Consider the following 21,121-nt stretch of genomic DNA (forward strand, 5'->3'; position numbering starts at 1 on the left):
TAGAGGCCACCCTAAAAGCCTCCGTCCCTCTCGGAGAACCCAGCAAGCTACCCATGGCATACTCAGTATGCCAAAAACATTAACAACTGTCCTCATTCCCCTGATCCTGAAAGAGCCCCCAATATGCCATCAGGCTACACTAGCATGCAACAGGGTCAAATGGAGATGTTACTGGCGCCCGCTCGAGCAAATCGATGAACAAGGGATGACAGTGATACTAATTTATATATAGGAAGAATTTAAAGCCAAAAGCTGAATACACATATATAAAAGTCTCCATAATAGACAACATACTAGGGCATAACTCATACATAAATTTACCAAATAAAAATCATACAAAATACCCTCTTAGACCAGAATGCCATGCAAGTAGAAATTAACAACAAAAATAAAATTGGGGAAACTTCCAACACATATACAATGAACAAAGCACAGCTCAATAAAAACTGGATCTGAGCAGTGAAGAAACCAGGTGGGCACCACAACACCAGAGAATTCTCCGGGCTCCATACCGAGCAGATGTCTCTGGGACCCCCAGATGGAGCAGGTGCAGTCTCCCTGCTTTCTCCAGATGGAATCCCAGCGACCATGAGTTTCTATAAGAATTGTTCCAGTATGTGGCTACAGGACTATTCCTCTGAAGCACGTGGCCGCTTATGCAGCCACAGGAACTTTCCTGATATACAAAGTGAGTAATGGAAAGTAAATGATCTAGCATCTGCCCCTGCCCAAAACTAAAAAGAGAGCAGTGACATGTGGGGCCTCGAGGGATGGGGGGTGAAACCCACCCCTCTCCCCGCTCTGACAAGGCCTCGAGTTGCTGCCCACGAATGGCTCTTTGCTCCTGAACAGTCATGATCCCAGAGGCACACAGACCAATCTCGGAACCCAGTGGCTTCTGGCAGAAATTCATCTGGATTGAGCATTAAACTACAGCACCATGCCATCCCGGGTGGGGAAAGGTGTTTGCTCCTTCCTCCTATTCTCCCTGGCGGCACATTGGCTGCCATCTTTCCAGAGCCTATTGGACATCCAGGTATGAGACTGCAATAACGTGACACATGGGGCCTCACAGGATGGGGGCTGGAATCGGCCCCTGTCCCAGCCCCAACGAGGACCCGAGTTGCTGCCCACAAATGGCTCCTGGCTTCTGAACAGCCATGATCTCTGAGGCAAACCAATCTCGGTACCCACCGGGTTTTTGCAGAAATCCCTCCAGACTTATTACTAAAATATCAGAAATCCAAAATCTGTTCATATCAGCAATAGAAAATGAATTATGTAATGATAACTTTTCGGCAGATCTGATTGTTGGGGAAAATTCCAAATAATAATGGTGGGTCTTTTGTCGGAATATTGAATGTGATCAAAGTGGAGAGACAGTAAAGTGGAAATTATCTGCTGGGGGGAGAGGTGGGATGGAGGGTATGCTGGGGTTCTTGGTGGGGGGTTGCGCACTGGTGAGGGGATGGTGTTTGATCATTGTATGACTGAGACTTAGACTGGAAAGCTTTGTGACTGTTCTCACGGTGATTCAATTTTAAAAAGTAACTTAAAAAATAAAATAAAAACAAAAACTGGATCTAAGAGTAAATAAAGTAAGTAATAAAAGTTTCCTTGAAACTAATGAGAATAAATATATAATTTTTGTCACCTCACATAGATCAGAATCTATGTGAGGTGACAAAAATTATTCTAAGGAGGAAACTCACACCAATTTTGGCCTACGTAAGAAATAAGAAAAAAGCCCAAATCAACAACCTAAACTCACATCTCAAAAATCTGGAGAAGAAAAAAGTGAGCCCCAAAAATGTAGTAAAAGGACATAGTAAAAACTAGAGCAGAAATAAGTAATATTAAAAATAAGAAAGCAATAAAAATAATCAAACCTGGAGCTATTTCTTCAAAAGAATGAACAAGATAGACAAACCTTTAGCTATAATTATAAAGAAAAAATAAAATGTTAAAATATATCAGAAGCTAAATATATATCAGAGATTATAGGAGATAAATAATAATAGAGATATTCCTTAGATATTCAAAATATTTGAAGTTTCTATGAATGATTTTATGCTATTATGCTGAAAAATAGGAAAAGAATGGACAAATCCTTAAAATCATGTAATCACCCAAAACTGATTGAATGAAAAAGAAATAGAAAACCTAGACATTTCAAGAAAAGAAAATTTCAGACCAATTTCCCTGTTTAATACCAACACAAATATAATTAACAAAATTTTAGCAAACAGCATCACGTCATGATCGAATGGGATCATCACATGGATGCAAGAATGGCTCAATATCCGTAAATCAAATAACATAATACACATCAGTAAAGATTACATTACATTATCATATCAATTAATGCAGAGAAACTTGCAACAAGATCCCAAATTCATCCATGATAAAAAAAAAACACTAGACCAAGGGTGAAAGGAACTTTCCTCAATATATCATGGCCATCTATAGAAGCCCACCACAGTATCATTCTGTTTTTTTTTTAGAATTGCCCTAAACTTTATTTTTTTTTATTAGCGAATCACTGTGGGGGTACTATTACAGACTTACAAACTTTCATGCTTGTATTTCAGTCATACAATGATCCAACACCCATCCCTCCATCAGTACCGATTTTCCACTACCAATGGTCCCTGCATCCCTCCCACCACCCCCACCTCGTCCCCTCCACCTCACCCTGCCTCTGCCATTCCCTTTTGCTCCCTCTCTCCTTTTGCGTGTTGTGGTTTGCAGTAGAGGTATTAAATGGCCATCATGTTCAGTCTATAATCTTACAGTCACTGTCACTGTCACCGTCATCCCGTTGCTCATCGATTTGTTCCAGCGGGCACCAGTAACGTCTCTCATTGAGAGACTTATTGTTACTGTTTTTGGCATATCCAATACGCAAGGGTAGCTTGCCAGACTCTGCCATGCGGGCTCCATACTCTCAGTAGCTTGCTCTCCGAGAGGGGCGGAAGTAGCTATCCGAGAGGGGCAGAAGAATCGAACATGGGTCAGTATCGTTCTTAATGGTGATAAACTGAAATTATTATTCCCCCTTAGATGAGGCAAAAAGCAAGGAAGTCCATGTTTCCACTTTGCTCAATATAAAACACTCGGATAAAATTTGTATTAAAAAATTATACAATTATAAAATATGAAATTATAAAAAAATATAAAATTTGGGTAAAAATATCCTAATATCCTATCAAAAAGGGAGAGAGAAAATGAACAGGTACTGATCTGAAGAAGACAGTTGAGTAGCCAATAGGCCCATTACAAAGTGCTCAGCAGCACTTATTATTAGGGAAACCAGTTCAAGATGACACTGAGATATATTATATGTCTCTTGAGAATGGCAGATATCAAAAATACTGGAATATGTATTGATGTGGATATTGCATAGAAGTAAACTCATTCACTGCTGGTGGGAACCCCTATGGAAAATATTAAAGATATTTCTCAGTAAATTAAGAATTTAATACCATATGGCACAGCAACTATGTAAAGCTATCTACCTAAGTATCTTCCCTGAAGGCCAAAAACATTCAAAAGTATATCCGCACAGCATTTAGCATTTTTTATTGCAGCACTTAGATAAATGACCAAGATATAGAATCAATCTAGTCATCCAATGACAGATGAATGAATAGATTATGAAGATGTAGTATATATGCACAATGGAATACTATGCAGCTGTAAGGAATTATGAAATTATTCAATTTACTATAATTTAGATGGTATGTGAAGTAAGTCAGAAAAAAGATGAACATAGGATTTATATCTGTGGTAGACAGAGTAACTAAATGAGAGAATGAAAAGTATTAAAGTGGGGATAACTCCATAACCCCTGACCCCAGAATAGATGAAGGAGGACAGAGAAATCAAGGTGGGTAGTGAGAAGTAATGAACTGGAGGGGCTGGAGCGATAGCACGGCAGGTAGGGCATTTGCCTTGCACATGGCAGACCCAGGTTCGATTTCCAGCATCCATAGGGTCCCCTAAGCACGGCCAGGAGTAATTCCTGAGTGCAGAGCCAGGAGTAACCCCTGTGACTCTCCAGGTGTGACCCAAAAAGAAAAAAAAAACTGGAAATAAAGAAGAGCAACAACCAAACCAAAAAATGTCCTCTCTCAAGGAGTGAGGTTGGCAGGGCCTGAGTGGACTTGGGGAACATTTGGGGAGGAACGTTGGTGGTGGGATTACTGCTGGGACATTATAAGCCTAAAATTCAACTCTGAAGAACTTTGAAAATCAATAAAGATAAAAGAATATTGTTAATACTTTTAACAAAAAATTATCTTGAACAATAGTTAAGAATAAAAAGGAAATGAGGATCGACCATGATCCGGAGGCCAGCTAGACTACTTTTGGTACCAGCAGCTCCTTGCAGAAATGTCTCTAGACTGTGAACTAAGCATAGCCCCACACCGGCCAAGGAGGGGAAAGGTCTTTCTTTCTCAGCTTTGTTTCCCTTTTTGGGGAAAGACGGCATGGCGTCTGTCATCTTATAAGGACCATTAAGGAGGTACAAACTTGGAGGCGCGGGAAGAAAAAAAAAGAGGTATGAACTTGCAACAGCGGGATGAGTGGGTGATCTCAGGATGGGGCGATACCGGATGCTCTCCACCGAGATGCAACCCAGGTGGCCGCACGTGTGTAAGGCCGCTCTACTGCTGATGGACCACAATCTGGAGGCCAGCTAGACTACTTTTGGTACCAGCAGCTCCTTGCAGAAATGTCTTTAGACTGTGAACTAAGCCAGAGCTCCATGCTGCCCCAGGAAGGGAAATGAGGCAATTTCTGACATAAATCTCCCTGGACTTAGTTACTAAAATACAGAAATCCCAAGCTATCGCGGCCACGCGACTTCATATCTCTTCATTCTCAGCAATGGAAAACAAACTATCAAATGCTTCCTCTTTAGCAGGACTGTTTCTTGGGGGGAAACTCCAACAACAATAGTGAGTTTTTTGTTGAAATATGGAATGTAATCAAGGTAAAGAGAAAGTGAAGTGAAATTTATTAACTACGCAGGCGGGGGTGGGGGGATGGGGGGTCGGAGGTATACTGGGGTTTTTGGTGGTGGAACATGTGCACTGGTGAAGGATGGGTGTTCGAGCATTGTATAACTGAGACATAAGCCTGAAAGCTTTGTAACTTTCCACAGGGTGATTCAATAAAATAAATAAATTTTTTAAAAAATAAATAAAAAATTAAAAGGAAATGAAACATCAGAAAACTAGAAATATTATCATAAGATCAGAACAATTTAAAATATTTTATTTTATTTTTATTGAGGTAACATTAGTTTACAAGAGTGCAAATGTTTCTAAGCTTTAGAGGTACAGAGCCGAGCCTAACACAAAAGTGCCAATTTTATAACCACCTCAGCCATTGTCACCTTGGACCCTTTCTGACTCTGTCCCTTACCCATGATGTCCTCATTTCTGTGGTCAAACTCTAAGGGCTTGTTTGCAACGAACACGGCCTCTTTCTTTGATTTTTTTAAAATATACCACATATAAATGAAATCATTTAGTATTTATCCTCTCCTTCTTACTAATTTCACTTAGTTTAACCTCCTTTAGCCCTTTGTAAGACAGAAGGTGTGTAGGTATATTTTCTCCCATTTTTCAGGATGATTTTTGTTTTAGTGATAGTTTTATAATATTTTTATGATTTTTACCTGTAGCTAATCCCATTTGTTTCTTTTTTCCTTTTTGCTTCCCTGACACTGGAAATGAAATTCTAAATATATCATGAAAGCCAATATGTGATATGATTTTTTCTGTTTTTTTTCACAACATTTTATGAATTCAGGTCTAACCTACATCTATAATCCACTTTAACTTAACTTTTGTGCATAATGTAAGACAGCGATTGTAATTTCTTTTTTCTTTCTCTTTATTAATTTTCTTTATCATTTTGTTTTTCCAGCACAATTTGTTGAAGAGGCTATTTTTTCTCCAGTTTATATTATTGGTTCCTTTATTATAAATTAACATTTTGTATATTTAAGTGCTTATTTTGGGGCACTCATTTCCATTCCATCAGTCTTGGTATCTGATTTTAGCCCATCCCAGTCCACACTGTTTGATTATTACAACTTCCTAAGTATAGTTGAAACTCTGGGAATATGATGCCAAGAACCCTTTTTTTCTCAGTATTGCATTGGGCATTCTGGGAGTTTTGAAATTCCATGAAAATTTTAATAGAATTTGTTCTAATCCTTGAAGAATTCCATTGGAATTTGGATAAGGATTGCACTGTTTCTGTATCAAACTTTGAGCTTTCTGGTTATTTAACAATATTAATGTTCCAAATATATTGCCATGGAATTTTTTTTTATTTCCTTGTATCTCCTACATCTTTTAACAATAACATAACTTTTTTGTCTCCTTTTTCAAGCTGATTCCCAATAATTTGATTTTTATGCAATTGTTTTGCTGATTTAGTTTTCCAAGAGCAATGTTCTGAACACAGGCAAAGCATACTTTGCACACAAATGCACGCTTTTCAATTCCTCGCATTATAAGGTTCCACAAATAACCACCATGAGCAACTTCCAAGTACAGTTATGGGTAACCCCAAGGAACCACAAAGTCTGACACACAGACACAAAAAGATAGTTAATATACTTACTGTGGAAGAAAGTTTTTCTAACTTTGGCTAGAAACTTATTGTTTGTCTCCTTTCCTTGTCCATTTACTCTTAGACCTTTCACACTGTTTTCCCTGACTTGGGAGACTGTTATTTATAAGTTATATCAATACTCCCTCTCTTGTTCTCTAGTTGCCAATTATCTTTGTCTGAATTGAACACATGAGGAAAATTAAAGAGAGGAGAGAATGAAATTAGGGTATTCTTTTGCTCTTACCTGCACTTAGCAAAAGTTACAACTCCTGTCAGATTCCTTAGTCATAGGACTCTGTCCTGGTCTCATGTTCTGCTAACCACATCGTCCCCCTATCCCTCAGGCCTATGGGTAAGGACCTTATAAGAATCCTCATACATAACAATTAAACCAATTTTATGATATAGCTTATAAAATTTTAGGCTATACAATTAAAACTATTTAAATTATGTCCACAGATATTAAAATGATAGGTGTATATCAATATGTTCTCAAACACTAATTAGAATTTCTGGGAAATAATCTCTATGAAGAACACTAAAAATGCCTACCCCCTAACTAAGCAGTAAAAATGCTTACCCCTAGCAAATTAAGTTAAAGCAACATTTATTTCAAAGATTTCCACAGTTATAAATAAAAATTATCAACAAAGCATAGTCCATAAATAGATTTTTGGAAATGATCTAAGTTTCTAAAATTGAATATTTTGCATAAGTTGTGCTCCATTTTCTTTGAGTTATACAGTTTAAAATTTCTGTTAAAGATCTAACACTGCTTAAAGGGCAAGTGTTCATGCATCCCTGCCATTGAAGTCCCCCAAGCATGAGCCAGAGGTAGTCCCCAAATACTGTCTGGTGTGATCTCAAAACACTAACAAAATCTGTTCAAGAACTAGTGGTCTTTATACCTCTACTTAAAGTGATCAGTAAGTTCTACCTATAATACGTTCCCAAAATATGTCACAGATCCTATCATGTCTCACCATTTCAACTACAAAATTTTGGTTCAAGAGACCTCAGTCTTATGCCTGAACAAAGACACAATGACCTTTGTAGTCATTCCTGCTCTGCCACGAATATTCATACTGTTAAAAGTTCTCTAGGTAGAAATGGCATCATTTAACTCCCGCCCTAAACTCTCCCCAATGTCTTGCCATTGAAATTAGAATGAAATAAAACTCTTCTCCACGACTTTGAAGCCCCTCATGGTCTGTCTGACTGCTTGTCCTTTCTCATCTCCATGATTCTCTTGACTTAATGAACAGGCTTGTCCTGTTTCAACTCTCTTCACTTACAGATTCATTTTCATGGAACAACATCCCTGAAGACCTATACAAGCTGCCTCTTTCCATCATTTCCATTGCAAATAAATTGTTATATCCTCAGAGTGGCCTTCATAGTCCTCCATCCCTGGCAAAAATAATATCATCACACTTTAAGAATCTGTATTGCAAACCATAATGCCCATAAGTAGAGAGTAAGAGGGAAACTGTCTGCCATAGAGGAAGGGGGAGTGGTGAAACAGGTGGCAGGTTACTGGGGATATTGGTGGAGGAAGATGTGCACTGGTGGAGGGACGGGTGTTCGATCATTGTATGACTGAAACTCAAACATGAAAGCTTTGTAACTGTGGCTCACAGTGATTCAAAGAAAAAAAATTTTTTTAATTTATTTATTTTTAATTAGTGAATCACCGTGAGGGTACAGTTACAGATTTAGACATTTTTGTGCTCATGTTTCCCTCATACAAAGTTTGAGAACCCATCCCTTCACCAGTGCCCATTCTCCACCACCAGTAAACCCAGCATCCCTCCTACCCTTCCTAATCCCATCTCCCATCCCCCCCGCCCCACCCTGCCACTGTGGCAGGGTATTCCCTTTTGTTCTCTCTCTCCAATTAGGTGTTGTGGTTTGCAATAAAGGTGTTGAGCGGCCACTGTGTTCAGTCTCTAGTCTGCATTCGGCCCACATCACCCTTCCCCCGCATGGCCTCCGACCACATTATACTTGGTGATCCCTTCTCTGCGTTGTCCTCTCTCCAGAATGTGAGGCCAGCCTCCAAGCCATGGAGTCAACCTCCTGGTACTTATTTCTACTATTCTTGGGTGTTAGTCTCCTGCTCTGTTATTCTATATTCCACAGATGAGTGCAATCTTTCTATGTCTGTCTCTCTCTTTCTGACTCATTTCACTTAGCATGATACTTTCCTTGCCAATCCACTTATATGCAAATTTCATGACCTCCTTTTTTCTAACAGCAGCATAGTATTCCATTGTGTAGATGTACCAAAGTTTCTTCAACCAGTCATCTGTTCTAGGGCACTCGGGTTTTTTCCAGATTCTGGCTATTGTAAACAGTGCTGCAATGAACATATAAGTTCAGATGTCATTTCGACTATACTTTTTTGCTTCAAAGAAAAAATTTTTAAAAAGAATCCATTATTCTATTTGTCATATTGTATTTTCCTTTTTATTTTTACAAGCACTTATCAAAATAAAGACACAAAATATTTTTATTTTCGTTCTCCCCTATCTGCCTTTCTGGTTCATCACTGCATCATCATTTGTCAAATGTATTACTGTTTGTGCATATTTATTCATAAAGCAAAGATTGCCCTCTGTATGTGCAGATGTATCCCATACACAAGCAACTGTTAGGGGTATATGTAATACATCTGTGAATAAAGATCCCTGCCTCTAGGAAGTTTATGTTCTAAGACAGATAAGGAGTAAGAACAAGAAGGATAATAAAAGAAAAATGCATGCAATGCTTTAGAAAATGAATGAGACTGTGGATTAAATAAAAATGCAGAAAAATATAAAAAAAAAAAAACACTGGGCCAGAATGGAAGAAAAAAGTAGTAAAGAGGAAAAATAACTGAAGTTGCAGGGCCAGTTAAAAGCTCACTGAGGGGGCTGGAGCGATAGCACAGCGGGTAGGGCGTTTGCCTTGCACGCGGCCGATCCGGGTTCTAATCCCAGCATCCCATATGGTCCCCTGAGCACCGCCAGGGGTAATTCCTGAGTGAAGAGCCAGGAGTAACCCCTGTGCATCGCCAGGTGTGACGCAAAAACCAAAAAAAAAAAAAAGCTCGCTGAGAAGTTTCCATGGAAACATAAAGAAGAGCATCCGGGGCTGAGGGAACAGCAGTGAGGCCGAAGAAACAGCAGTCAGGCCAGGAGAACTGTAGTCATATTGAGGGAACAGCAGTCAGGGCTAAGGGAAGAGCAGTGAGGGCCAAGGGAACAGGAGTCATCCCGGGGGAATGGCAGTCAAGGTTGAGGAAACAGCAGTGAACACCAAAGTAAGAGCAGTCGGGCCGAGGGAAGAGCAGTCGGGCCGAGGGAAGAGCAGTCAGGCCGAGGCAGTCTGGCCGAGGGAAGAGCAGTCGGGCCGAGGGAAGAGCAGGCAGGCCGAGGGAACAGCAGGCAGGCCCAGGGAACAGCAGGAAGGCCCAGGGAACAGCAGGCAGGCCGAGGGAACAGCAGGCAGGCCCAGGGAACAGCAGGAAGGCCCAGGGAACAGCAGGCAGGCCGAGGGAAATGGAGTCACACCCAGGGAAGAGCAGTCAGGCCTAGGGAAGAGCAGGCAGGCCAAGGGAACAGCAGGCAGGCTAATGGAACCCAAATCAAGCCAAAGGAAGAGCTGTCATGCCAAGGAAACAGCCATTGGGGGGAGGGAACAGCAGTCAGGTAGAGGGAACAGCAGGTAGGCCAAGGGAAGAGTAGTCAGGCTGAGGGAAATGGAGTCACGCCCAGGGAAGAGCAGTCAAGGCCAAGGGAACTTCAGTCAGGCCAAGGGAACAGAAGTCAGGCCGAGGGAACAGCAGTCAGGCCGAGGGAACAGCAGGCAGGCCGAGGGAACAGCAGGCAGGCCGAGGGAACAGCAGGCAGGCCAAGTGAACAGAAGTCAGGCCGAGGGAACAGCAGGCAGGCCGAGGGAACAGCAGGCAGGCCGAGGGAACAGCAGGCAGGCCAAGGGAACAGAAGTCAGGCTGAGGGAACAGCAGGCAGGCCGAGGGAACAGCAGGCAGGCCAAGGGAACAGAAGTCAGGCCGAGGGAACAGCAGGCAGGCCGAGGGAACAGCAGGCAGGCTGAGGGAACAGCAGGCAGGCCGAGGGAACAGCAGTCAGGCTGAGGGAACAGCAGGCAGGCTGAGGGAACAGCAGGCAGGCCGAAGGAACAGCAGGCAGGCTGAGGGAACAGCAGTCAAAGTCAAGGGAACTTCAGTCAGGCCAAGGGAACAGAAGTCAGTCAAAGGAAGATCAGTCAGACTGAGGGAACAGTAGTCAAGGCAGAACAAAAAGAGGTCGGGCCGAGGGAATAGCAGTCAGGCTGAGGGAACAGCAGTCAGGCCGAGGGAACAACAGTCAGTTCGAATGAACACCAATCAAGGGTGAGGGAACAGCACCAGGCCACAGAATAGCAGTCAGGCCAAGGGGACAGCAGTCAGGCACAGTTGTCGGACCTAGGAAAGTGCACTCAAGGCGGAGGGAAGAGCAGAGAGACCAGTCAGTACCCTATAACAGGATTCAGGTCTTAGCGATCCAACGGAGAGAAGAGCCTGCCCACAACTTGCTAACTCCAAACAGTCTTGCCTGTGAGAACAATGTCTCATGTTGTACTTCTGTCAATAGCACTCTACCTTCCCACTCACGTGGCTGGCTATAGGAGCCCCTTCTAACTCAAAAGATGATTTTCTAGGAACTTGGCATGTATAAAAGAAAGTCATGCACTTGGAAAAGTAAAATTGAAAGAAAGTCCAGAGAATTCCTCTGAAGTTTGATATAGAATCTTTTTCCTTCCTGAAGTCAGCTCCAAGTCCAAACTTCCCAGATACCCAGAGAAAAAGAATAAACTTGTGTATTTCAGCTAGGTGTTCTGTCACCAAAATCAAGAGTAATGACTATTTTATAGATACATATATATATAGAAAGAGCTAGATTTTAATATTAACAATGATTTATTGGGTCATAGAAATAAATTTAGTTTTTATACTTTTTATATTTTAATTCAATCATTTATAAAACATTATTTGAGTATTATATTTTGAGTCTCATTGTATTTTATGATTTTACCCATTTTTGAAAAGTGCAGGCCACTATCACAGGTACACTAACACACCCATGATTATATTATACATTACTCCTGCTCTTACACGTTTGGCAGGACCAAATGAGACAGCAGTTGCAAAAGTAAATGAAGCATCTTTTAGCACCCAGGAGGTGCTAGAAATGATCCTTCTAGGCTTATAGATCTGTAAATCCAAGAATATGTCAAATTAATTAAGCATAGAAATCTAAGCTTTAAAATAAAGATTTCCGGGGGTGGAGAGGGGGAAAACAAAATATAACAATTTCAAAATTAGTCATCAAATCAAGTGTTTTCTGAGGTTACACTTCATTTTAATTTTTCTATTATTTTTTTTAATTTTTTTATTTATTTTTTTATTTTTGGGTCACACCCGGCAATGCACAGGGGTTACTCCTGGCTCTGCACTAAGGAATTACTCCTGGCGGTGCTCAGGGGACCATATGGGATGCTGGAAATTGAACCCGGGTCAGCCTCGTGCAAGGCAAATGCCCTACCTGCTGTGCTATTGCGCCACCCCCCTAATTTTTCTATTATTTTTCTTTTATTAGTGTCAGGGATTGAATCTATTGAGCTGTATCCCCGGGCCCCTGCCTTAGGAGCATGTACTTTTAATGGGTTCTTCTTAATAAATATACACATTAAAGAATCATGCCCACATTGGAAGCAATCCTGGGATACAAAGCTGCACTTTCCTTTGAATTTGGTCTAGTTTTGGCAGAACCTTTGATTAGCCTTTATTATTTACTATTACCCTGGCATTATCTTCACCATAAATACACGATCATTTCTCTGCTGGCTTTTGTTGTCAAATTGCCTCTGCTCACATTGCTAGTCATCACGGGAAGATGCAAATCAAAGCAACAATGAGATATCACCTCACATCACAGAGACTGGCACACATTCAAAAGAACAAAAGCAACCAGTGCTTGCATGGATGTGGGGGAAAAGGGACGCTCCTTCACTGTTGGTGGGAATGCTGACTGATCCAGCCTTTCTGGAAAACAATATGGACAGACCTTCAAAAACTAGAAATTGAGCTTCCATATGACACCGCAATACCACTTCTGGGAATATATTCCGAGGATGCAAAAGAGCACAGTAGAAATGACATCTGTACCTATATATTCATTGCAGCACTGTTCACAATAACCAAAATATGGAAACAACCCGAGTTCCCTAAAACAGATGACTGGTTAAAGAAACTTTGATACATCTACACAATGGAATACTATGCAGCTGTTAGGAGAGATGAAGTCATGAAATTTGCTTATAAATGGATAAACATGGAGAGTATCAGGCTAAGTGAAATGAGTCAGAAAGAGAGGGACAGACATAGAGGGACGGCACTCATTTGTGGGGTATAAAATAACATCACATGAGGCTGACACCCAAGGACCGTAGATACAAGGGCCAGGAGGATTGCCCCATAGCTGGAAGCCTGCTTCATGAGTGGAGGGGAGAAGGCAGATGGAATAGAGAAGGGATCACTAAGAAAATGATGGCTGGAGGAACCAGTTGGGATGGGAGATGCATGCCAAAAGTAGATAATGGACCAAATATTATGACCTCTCAGTGTCTATATTGCAAGCTATAATGCCCAAAAGTAAAGAGAGAGTATGGGGAATATTGTCTGCCATGGAGGCAGGGGGAGGGTGGGAAAGGGGGGGTATACACGGGATATTGGTGGTGGGGAATGTGCACTGGTGGAGGGATGGGTGTTTGATCATTGTGAGATTGTAACTCAAACATTAAAGCTTGTAACTATCTCACGGTGATTCAATAAAATTTAAAAGAAAATTTTTAAAAATTGCCTCTGCTGGGTGGATGTTCCTTCCTCCCAAGCTCCAGTCTGCCTTTATTGACTGTGGCCATCAGCATGTCAACACACCAGCAGCAGAAAGTCTGTTCAGTTGCCCCTTGATTCCTTTCACAGGGATGATGTGCAGATTTCAGTTCCTGTATTGTCCTTACAGTTGATCATACCTCCTACCAGCAGACCCAAGGAAATACACAATTTTTATGTCAAAGGACCCTCATTCATTTGCCCCACATCCTCATTCAACTTCTTGAAGGCCGGAAAGGGACAAAAAGCTTGATATTATTTCTTATTTACAACAGCATTGTAGCACTGTTGTCCCATTGTTCATCAATTTGCTTGAGCAGGCACAAGTAATGTCTCCATTGTGAGACTTGTTGGCATATCAAATAAGCCACGGGTAGCTTGCCAGGCTCTGCCGTGTGGGCGGAATACTGTCGGTAGCTTGCCGGTCTCTCTGAAAGAGATGGAGGAATCGAACCCAGGTCAGCCGCGTGCAAGGCAAACGACCTACCCACTGTGCTATCGCTCCAGCCCCTTATTTATAATACCAATATTAATGGCTTGTCATGGACATGATTCCAACACCATATCCATCACCAGCATATCAGTCTTCCACCCCTCCCTCTCACTCACCTTCCCTCTTTCCCACACTCCCAATTCAATTGTGGGTGTCAGTTCCCCTGTTACATTGTCTTCAGATCTTGGTTGCTTCCTCACACTGTATCTTTAAGTCCCACTTAAAGATAAGAAAGGGCTCATTCTGTCCGTTTCATTCTAACTTCACCCAGCATAATATACTCTACCACAATGCATGTTGCTGCAAATTGTACAGTTTTGCTCTTTTTTGGACCTGCATAGTATTTCATTATGAGGTTATGCCATAACCTTGATCCATTTATCTGGACTTGAGCATTTAGGTTGTTTCCATATCTTGGGTATTGTACTCTGAGCAGCAATGAACATAGGTGCACATATAACCTTTTGCATTAGTTCCTGTGTTTTGGGGATAGAAACCAGGAAATGGTATGGCTGGATCATATGGGTGTTCTATTCCTATTACTTGGAGAAATCTCCATCTTCTTTCATTGGCGGATGAGATAGATGGTGTTCCTACCAATGGTGAATGAGGATTTCTTTCTCACCACAAACCCACCAACACTTGTGATTTCCAGACTTTTTGATATGTGCCATTCTCACAGGTGTGAGATGGTTTGTCATTGTTCTTTTGATTTGCACTTCTCTAATTATGAGTGTCAATGGGCACTTTTTCGTATGTGTGTTGGCCATCAGAGTCCATACACTCTTTATTGATGATCACAACAAACCTTCAATCATATTCATACACATTTATAACCTAATTCACTTATAAATTAATGAGTCTCCTGCTCCCAATTTACATGTGAAAATGCTGAGGTATGAAAAATTTTAATAATTTTCTAAGCTCAACCTTTGTATATAAAGTACTCGTAGAATATTCAACCCTATCGACCGTATCATCCAACCCTATTAAAAGTTGAGATGAGGGGACTGGAGCAATAGCACAGCAGATAGGACATTTATTTGCCTTGCACGCGGCCAACCCGGGTTCGATTCCCAGCATCCCATATGGTCCTCTGAGTGCAGAGCTGGGAGTAACCCCTGTGCATTGCAGGTGTGACCCAAAAACCAAAAAAAATAATAATAATAAATAAAAATAAAAGTTGAGATGAACAGAAACTTCCACAAAGAAGAAATGCAAATAGCCATAGACATGAAAAATGTTTTAGTCAAATCTCTTTTGGAACTAGTGAAACTTAGAGCAAAGGACCACCCTATGCTAAATGTAGATGAAAATTTCCTAGCTTTCTATCTGAGATACTTCATGGCAGAAAATGCCATTCAGACCAGACAAGCATAGTTAATAAGCTCATGAAACAAAATGAGCTTTTAAATAAAAGAAAGTATATTGCTTAGTGGGCTGGAGCGATAGCACAGCGGTTGGGCATTCGCCTTTCACGCGGCCGACCCGAGTTCGATTCCTCCTCCCCTCGGAGAACCCGGCAAGCTACCGAGAGTATGGAGCCCTCACGGCAGAGCTTGGCAAGCTACCTGTGCATATTGGATATGCCAAAAACAGTAACAATAAGTCTCTCAATGAGAGATGTTACTGGTGCCCGCTCGAACAAATCGATGAGCAACGGGATGACTGACAGTGATATTACTTAGTCTATAGTGCTAGTCTCTTCAATCCAAGATAGAAAGGAATTTATAATAACCTTACCATCTACTCATGGCAAGCTAAATATTTCAAAGCATGTTGTTATAGTTATATTTTTAATTGAATGTAAAATAATAGAGTTTTCTAATGGGTAAAGAGTGAGTTGAAAGGATAAAAGACCATAGCTAATTAGAATTCAGAGGAGCTTGAAGCAACTGGGGAGTCATTTGGGTTTCCTTTGGATGAATCATAATATTTAAAATTCAGGGGGCTTCAAAGCAGCCCTTTCAGAATGATCATTCTAGAACCTAAGTCAGTGACCAAGGACAACTAATTACCTTCTTCTCTTTCTTTCAGACCAACCTGACAGAGCTAAAATCCTTTGGTTCTCCACCTCTAGCTGTCAGCAACGTCAGTGCTGCTGTGATGGTACTTATGGCGCCTGGGGGCAGGGTGCCCAAGGATCGTAGCTGGAAGGCTGCCAAGGTCACCATGGCAAAAGTGGATAGCTTCCTAGACTCCCTCATCAATTTTGACAAAGAGAATATTCATGAGAACTGCCTCAAAGCCATCAGGCCATATCTGCAAGACCCCGAGTTCAATCCAGAGTTTGTTGCCACCAAGTCTTATGCAGCCGCAGGCCTCTGCTCCTGGGTCATAAACATTGTGAGATTCTATGAGGTGTTTTGTGATGTGGAACCTAAGCGCCATGCGTTGCACAAAGCCACGTCAGAGCTTACTGCTGCCCAAGAGAAGCTTGCAACCATCAAAACCAAGATTGCTGTAAGTAAACGCAGAATCCACCTCCTCAACCCGACCTACCACTTTCATACCATCACCCAGCACTCAGGCTAGATTTTAAGTAAAAAAAGAAAGCAAATTGTTATGTAAATCGCTTGATTTCTCAATAGAAACAGGTTTTTCAATTTCTTAACCCTGTAAAATCCAAATATGACTTTAAGGCTGCTCATTTCCAAAGATGATGAAAACAGGTTTTCTCCAGATGTGTTACTTTACTTTGTCATGTGGATTATTTCTAATGTATGTCAATCAAAGCCCTGCAGACTTGATTTGTTCTTCTCCTACTAATCTTTTATCTTAATGTGATTGCTTGACTAGTTTGAGAAGAACCCAGAAAGGTGAGAGAAAATTTCTTCTTCACCCCTACATTCTAAAAAGTTTCCCCTTTCTCTAAGAAAAAATGATACATATGTATGCTAGATTAGTTTTCTTCACAGAACCAACTGCTATCCTATTATCCATAAAATAATTAAACATTTTTCAAACTTGACAATTTAGAACAAATGGTCAAAATTTTCAAATTTCTTCTCTGTCCTTTTCTATGCTGGGCTTAACTGCTTTATCTTATCCTTTCTACCCAGGACCACCAGTGCTGCTCAGCTGTCTACAGAGGTCTCAGCAGTATGAATATTTGAGCCTGTTGTTTATGTTTTATGCAATCTGCATTATCTTAGGGAAGTTTTCTAAGCAAGAGTATTTTAAGGGTTCAGTAGAGGGTGTTACTTTAACAATAAATATTTATTGTGAGGTCACTGACTTTTTAACATATTAATGATAATTTTTACCATATCACCTCATCTAGGATGGAGGATGAGGATGGTGATCTTATGTCTAACCTATTTGATAGAAATTTTTTCTTGAATTTACTTTATCTTTAACATGGATGCAATTAAAGCAAGTCAAAACCAAACCATATAGCATAGAGAGCGGTTAAAATTTCATCAGCAGATATCAGTTCCAAACAAAGTAGTGATAACAACATATGTAATCTTTAGTGTATAAACACACAAAAAAGGAGCAAAGAGGCACCACACCGGGCACAGGGCAGTGGTGCTCTATCTCTCCTGCCACCCACACTCGGTAGTCTCCAGCTGCTTCCCCCACCCCAGAGAGGTTGATGGTGATGACAAGACAGGCAAAGGAAGGAACAAGGGCCAGGCTGGTTGGTCTCAGTTGCAGTTTATTCCATTCCCCTCTCCATTCTCCTCTGATTCTCCTCCTGCTTCTTCCCTCATGCTACTTCATTCTCCTTCTCCTCTGGATTTGGATGTGGATCTAGCTTCTCCAGATCTGTCACTGGGACTGGCCCCCAGCCTACTCTTTCAGCCTAGTTAAATCCCCAAGCATGAGGGGTTGGGGCTTACACAAAGGTGTGGTCACAATCAATAGGGTAAGTTCTTCCCCTCAGGGGATGCTTCTTCTAGGACAGATTCTCTTTCATCAGGACACCCACCCAAGAGTAGAATCCCATGGGTATGTTTCTTCTCTCCTTGTCCAAGTAACATATAGGCATTCATAATATCAGTCATTTTGTATGGACACAGGAAGAGATGCATTAAACTTATAGAAGTGCTCTCCTGGAGTCATCTCAATCTCAGACTACAGTGCTCAGACCAGATTAGTCTTACCTATCCCTAGCAAGGCCCTAGTCTCGTCGTTACTTTTGTATCATGACATGACATGTCCATGACCAAGCTCTTAACATATAGTTAAGCATTAGGCACTTTGACCAGGCCCATCTCGATGCCAGGGTAGCACATAACTCACCACTTGCCCTGGGTCCATCCTGTCCCTCGTTGGGACCCTGCTTTTGGGGGTGCTAGGAAGTAAGGGCAGCTGAGGCTTAAGTCGAGAAAGCAGATGCCCGGGAGTGAATAATATTCAAATCCAATTAAATCCCATGTTACCAAAGCATATTAACAACTGTCTTTCTTTGCCCATACAAAAAGGATATTGCTTTAAAGTAAACTATTCAAAAGACACGATGAGAGGGAAAGGCAATATTAACTTACAAGTTCAGTGTCCAAGAAAGGTCTGACCTTACAAATTAACAGAGTCTGATTAGGGGAAAAGCTGATTAACTGGTTGGGGAAGAGAGCATAGAGAAGTGGTTACAAATAGACAAAGGAATGGGAGTGATCAGGAGCACTTTGATGGGTGTGACCTGATAAACCTGTAGCAAGGGGAATAGGACATATCAATGTTGTCTAGAATTGTTTAGAGATTATTACCAGATAAACCCAAACTCTTTGTGACAAGGCAGAAAGGACAAACCAATGATATCCTACATTTAGAAAGGTCTATAAAGTGCTCAGATACCAGTTTCCTAAGGTAAATAGCACAGTATACGCTCTTCATGAGATAGCTAAAAGGATAATGAAGAGACGGTGTACAGAAAGCATCATCCCAAACCCTGATCCAAAGGAACATGGGCAGTTGCTGCCACTATTGTGGCCTCAATGCCTCTACCACACATTGCTCTCACACAATGCTCTCACACATTGGTTACTGCTAAAGTTCTGAAACTCAGTCACAATTGTAATTAAGTTTAATCCCCAAATATCTCCATGATCTCAGCGCATTCCAAGAAACTGAGACTTTAGCTACTAATTTGTCAGGTAAAACAGGTTTTAAAAGTTGTTAAAAGATTGTTGACTTGCTGTGTGCAACATATTTTTTTTTTCTGACTACTTTTACAGTAAGTTCAATAGTTAAAGATTGTAGTTCAGTGATCCTTGTAGTTAATGTCTCTACAAAATGAAGATATAGGGGCCGGAGCGATAGCACAGCGGGTAGGGTGTTTGCCTTGCACGCGGCCGACCCGGGTTCGATCCCCGGCATCCCATATGGTCCCCCAAGCACCGCCAGGAGTAATTCCTGAGTGCAAAGCCAGGAGTAACCCCTGAGCATCGCTGGGTGTGACCCAAAAAAAAAAAAAAGCAAAATGAAGATATATTGGTTAAGCTAATAATTTTTTCTCTATGCATCTAGATGTTCTTGGAGAGTTTACTTTTAAAAGATGCTAAGATGCTAATAATAAGTGCAAAACATTCCCAACACATGGTTGTTTGGGGGAGATAGGGTCCCTTGGTAATTTTTATAATCTTCAGTGTCTCCTGGAAAAGTGTTACATGGACTGTGTTTTCAATGCTCTTTCACTCAAGTTATTTTAGCTTTAGAAACATTTGGTGTAAAAGGAATATTTTCAAAATGTTTATACCTTTTTATAGTCAAAATTCATATAATGAGACACTGAACCTGTGAATGCAATAAGAATTTATTTAAAATACTTGGCTAACTTAGGAAGTTTTTTCTGCCAATTTTTTTAAATACTTTTTTTATTCTTAATAATATACACTCCAAATGCCTCTCAGCACTTGAGAATTCAGACCCTTCCACTCAATAACAAAGAGAAAGGCTAGCACTCTTGCTGAACGGAAACTCCCTTAGGGCAAGGGAATTCTTCCTCTAAGGCCCATGAGACTTAGACTCAAAGGAACAATACACTATCTCATGGATAAACAGCAGCTCGGGAATTTCATAGACTCAAAACCAACCTTAAAAGAAGGACAAAAGGGGTTACTGTCAGACAAGATAAACCCCAGGAGCACAACAAATCTCTACAGAAAGAAGATGCAAAACCCCATGATATTAATCTCTCTCAGTGTCAGTGGTCTAAATGCGCCAATTAAGACACACAGAGTGGCAAAATGCATTAAAAAACTGAAAGCAATATTCTGCTGCCTATAAGAAACACATCTGAATAGTCAGAGCAAACACAGACTCAGAGTCAGAGGATAAAAAACAATCCTTCAAGCAAACAACTCCCTCAAAAATGCCAGCATGGCCATACTAGTATTCTACAACAAAAATTTCAGGCTGAAAAAGATTAGAAGGGATAGCAAAGGCCACTTTTTAATAATCAAGGGATATGTACCAGAGGAAGAAATCATACTCTTAAACATATACGCACTCAATGAGGGCCAGCAAAATACTTAAAACAATTGCTAATAGACTTCAAGGAGGATATTGGTAGAAATACAATAGTAGTCAGACTTCAACACTGCCTTATCACCTCTTGATAGATCAATAAAACTCAAACTCATCAAGGAAGTACTGGCTCTGGAGGAAGAAATGGAAGAGAGAAGGATAATATATGTATACAGGGCTTTTCATCCCCCCAAAACTGAGTACACATTCTTTTCCAGTGCACATGGAACATTTTCTAAGGTAGACCACATGCTGGGCCACAAAACATACCTCAATAGAATCAAGAAGATAGAAATTGTATCAACTACCTTTTCAGAACACTATATACTAAAGATAGAAGTTAATCACACACAGAAACGGAGAACGAAATCAAACACCTGGAAATTAAATAGCTCAGTGTTGAACAATGCGTGGGTCAGAGAGAGAAACCAAGGAAGAAATCAAAAGACACCTGGAAACAAATGAGAATGAAAACACGAACTACCAGAACCTGTGTGATGCAGCTAAAACCGTCTTAAGAGAAAATTTTAGAGCTCTGCAAGAGTTTCTCAGGAAGGAAGGAAGGAAGGAAGGAAGGAAGGAAG

General features: G+C 40.9%; 1 protein-coding gene across 1 annotated transcript in view; it reads left to right on the forward strand.

Annotated features, from left to right (window-relative positions):
* Positions 1 to 21,121, forward strand: part of DNAH9 (dynein axonemal heavy chain 9) — a 570,390-nt gene that overhangs the window by 402,982 nt on the left and 146,287 nt on the right. Inside the window, exon 50 of the mRNA XM_055143580.1 lies at positions 16,104 to 16,529. Within this exon, the coding sequence (XP_054999555.1) occupies positions 16,104 to 16,529 (426 nt within the window). The remainder of the gene's footprint in view (positions 1 to 16,103; positions 16,530 to 21,121) is intronic.

The sequence above is a fragment of the Sorex araneus genome, chromosome 6 (genome assembly GCF_027595985.1).
Source record: "Sorex araneus isolate mSorAra2 chromosome 6, mSorAra2.pri, whole genome shotgun sequence".
Taxonomy (NCBI): Eukaryota; Metazoa; Chordata; class Mammalia; order Eulipotyphla; family Soricidae; genus Sorex; species Sorex araneus.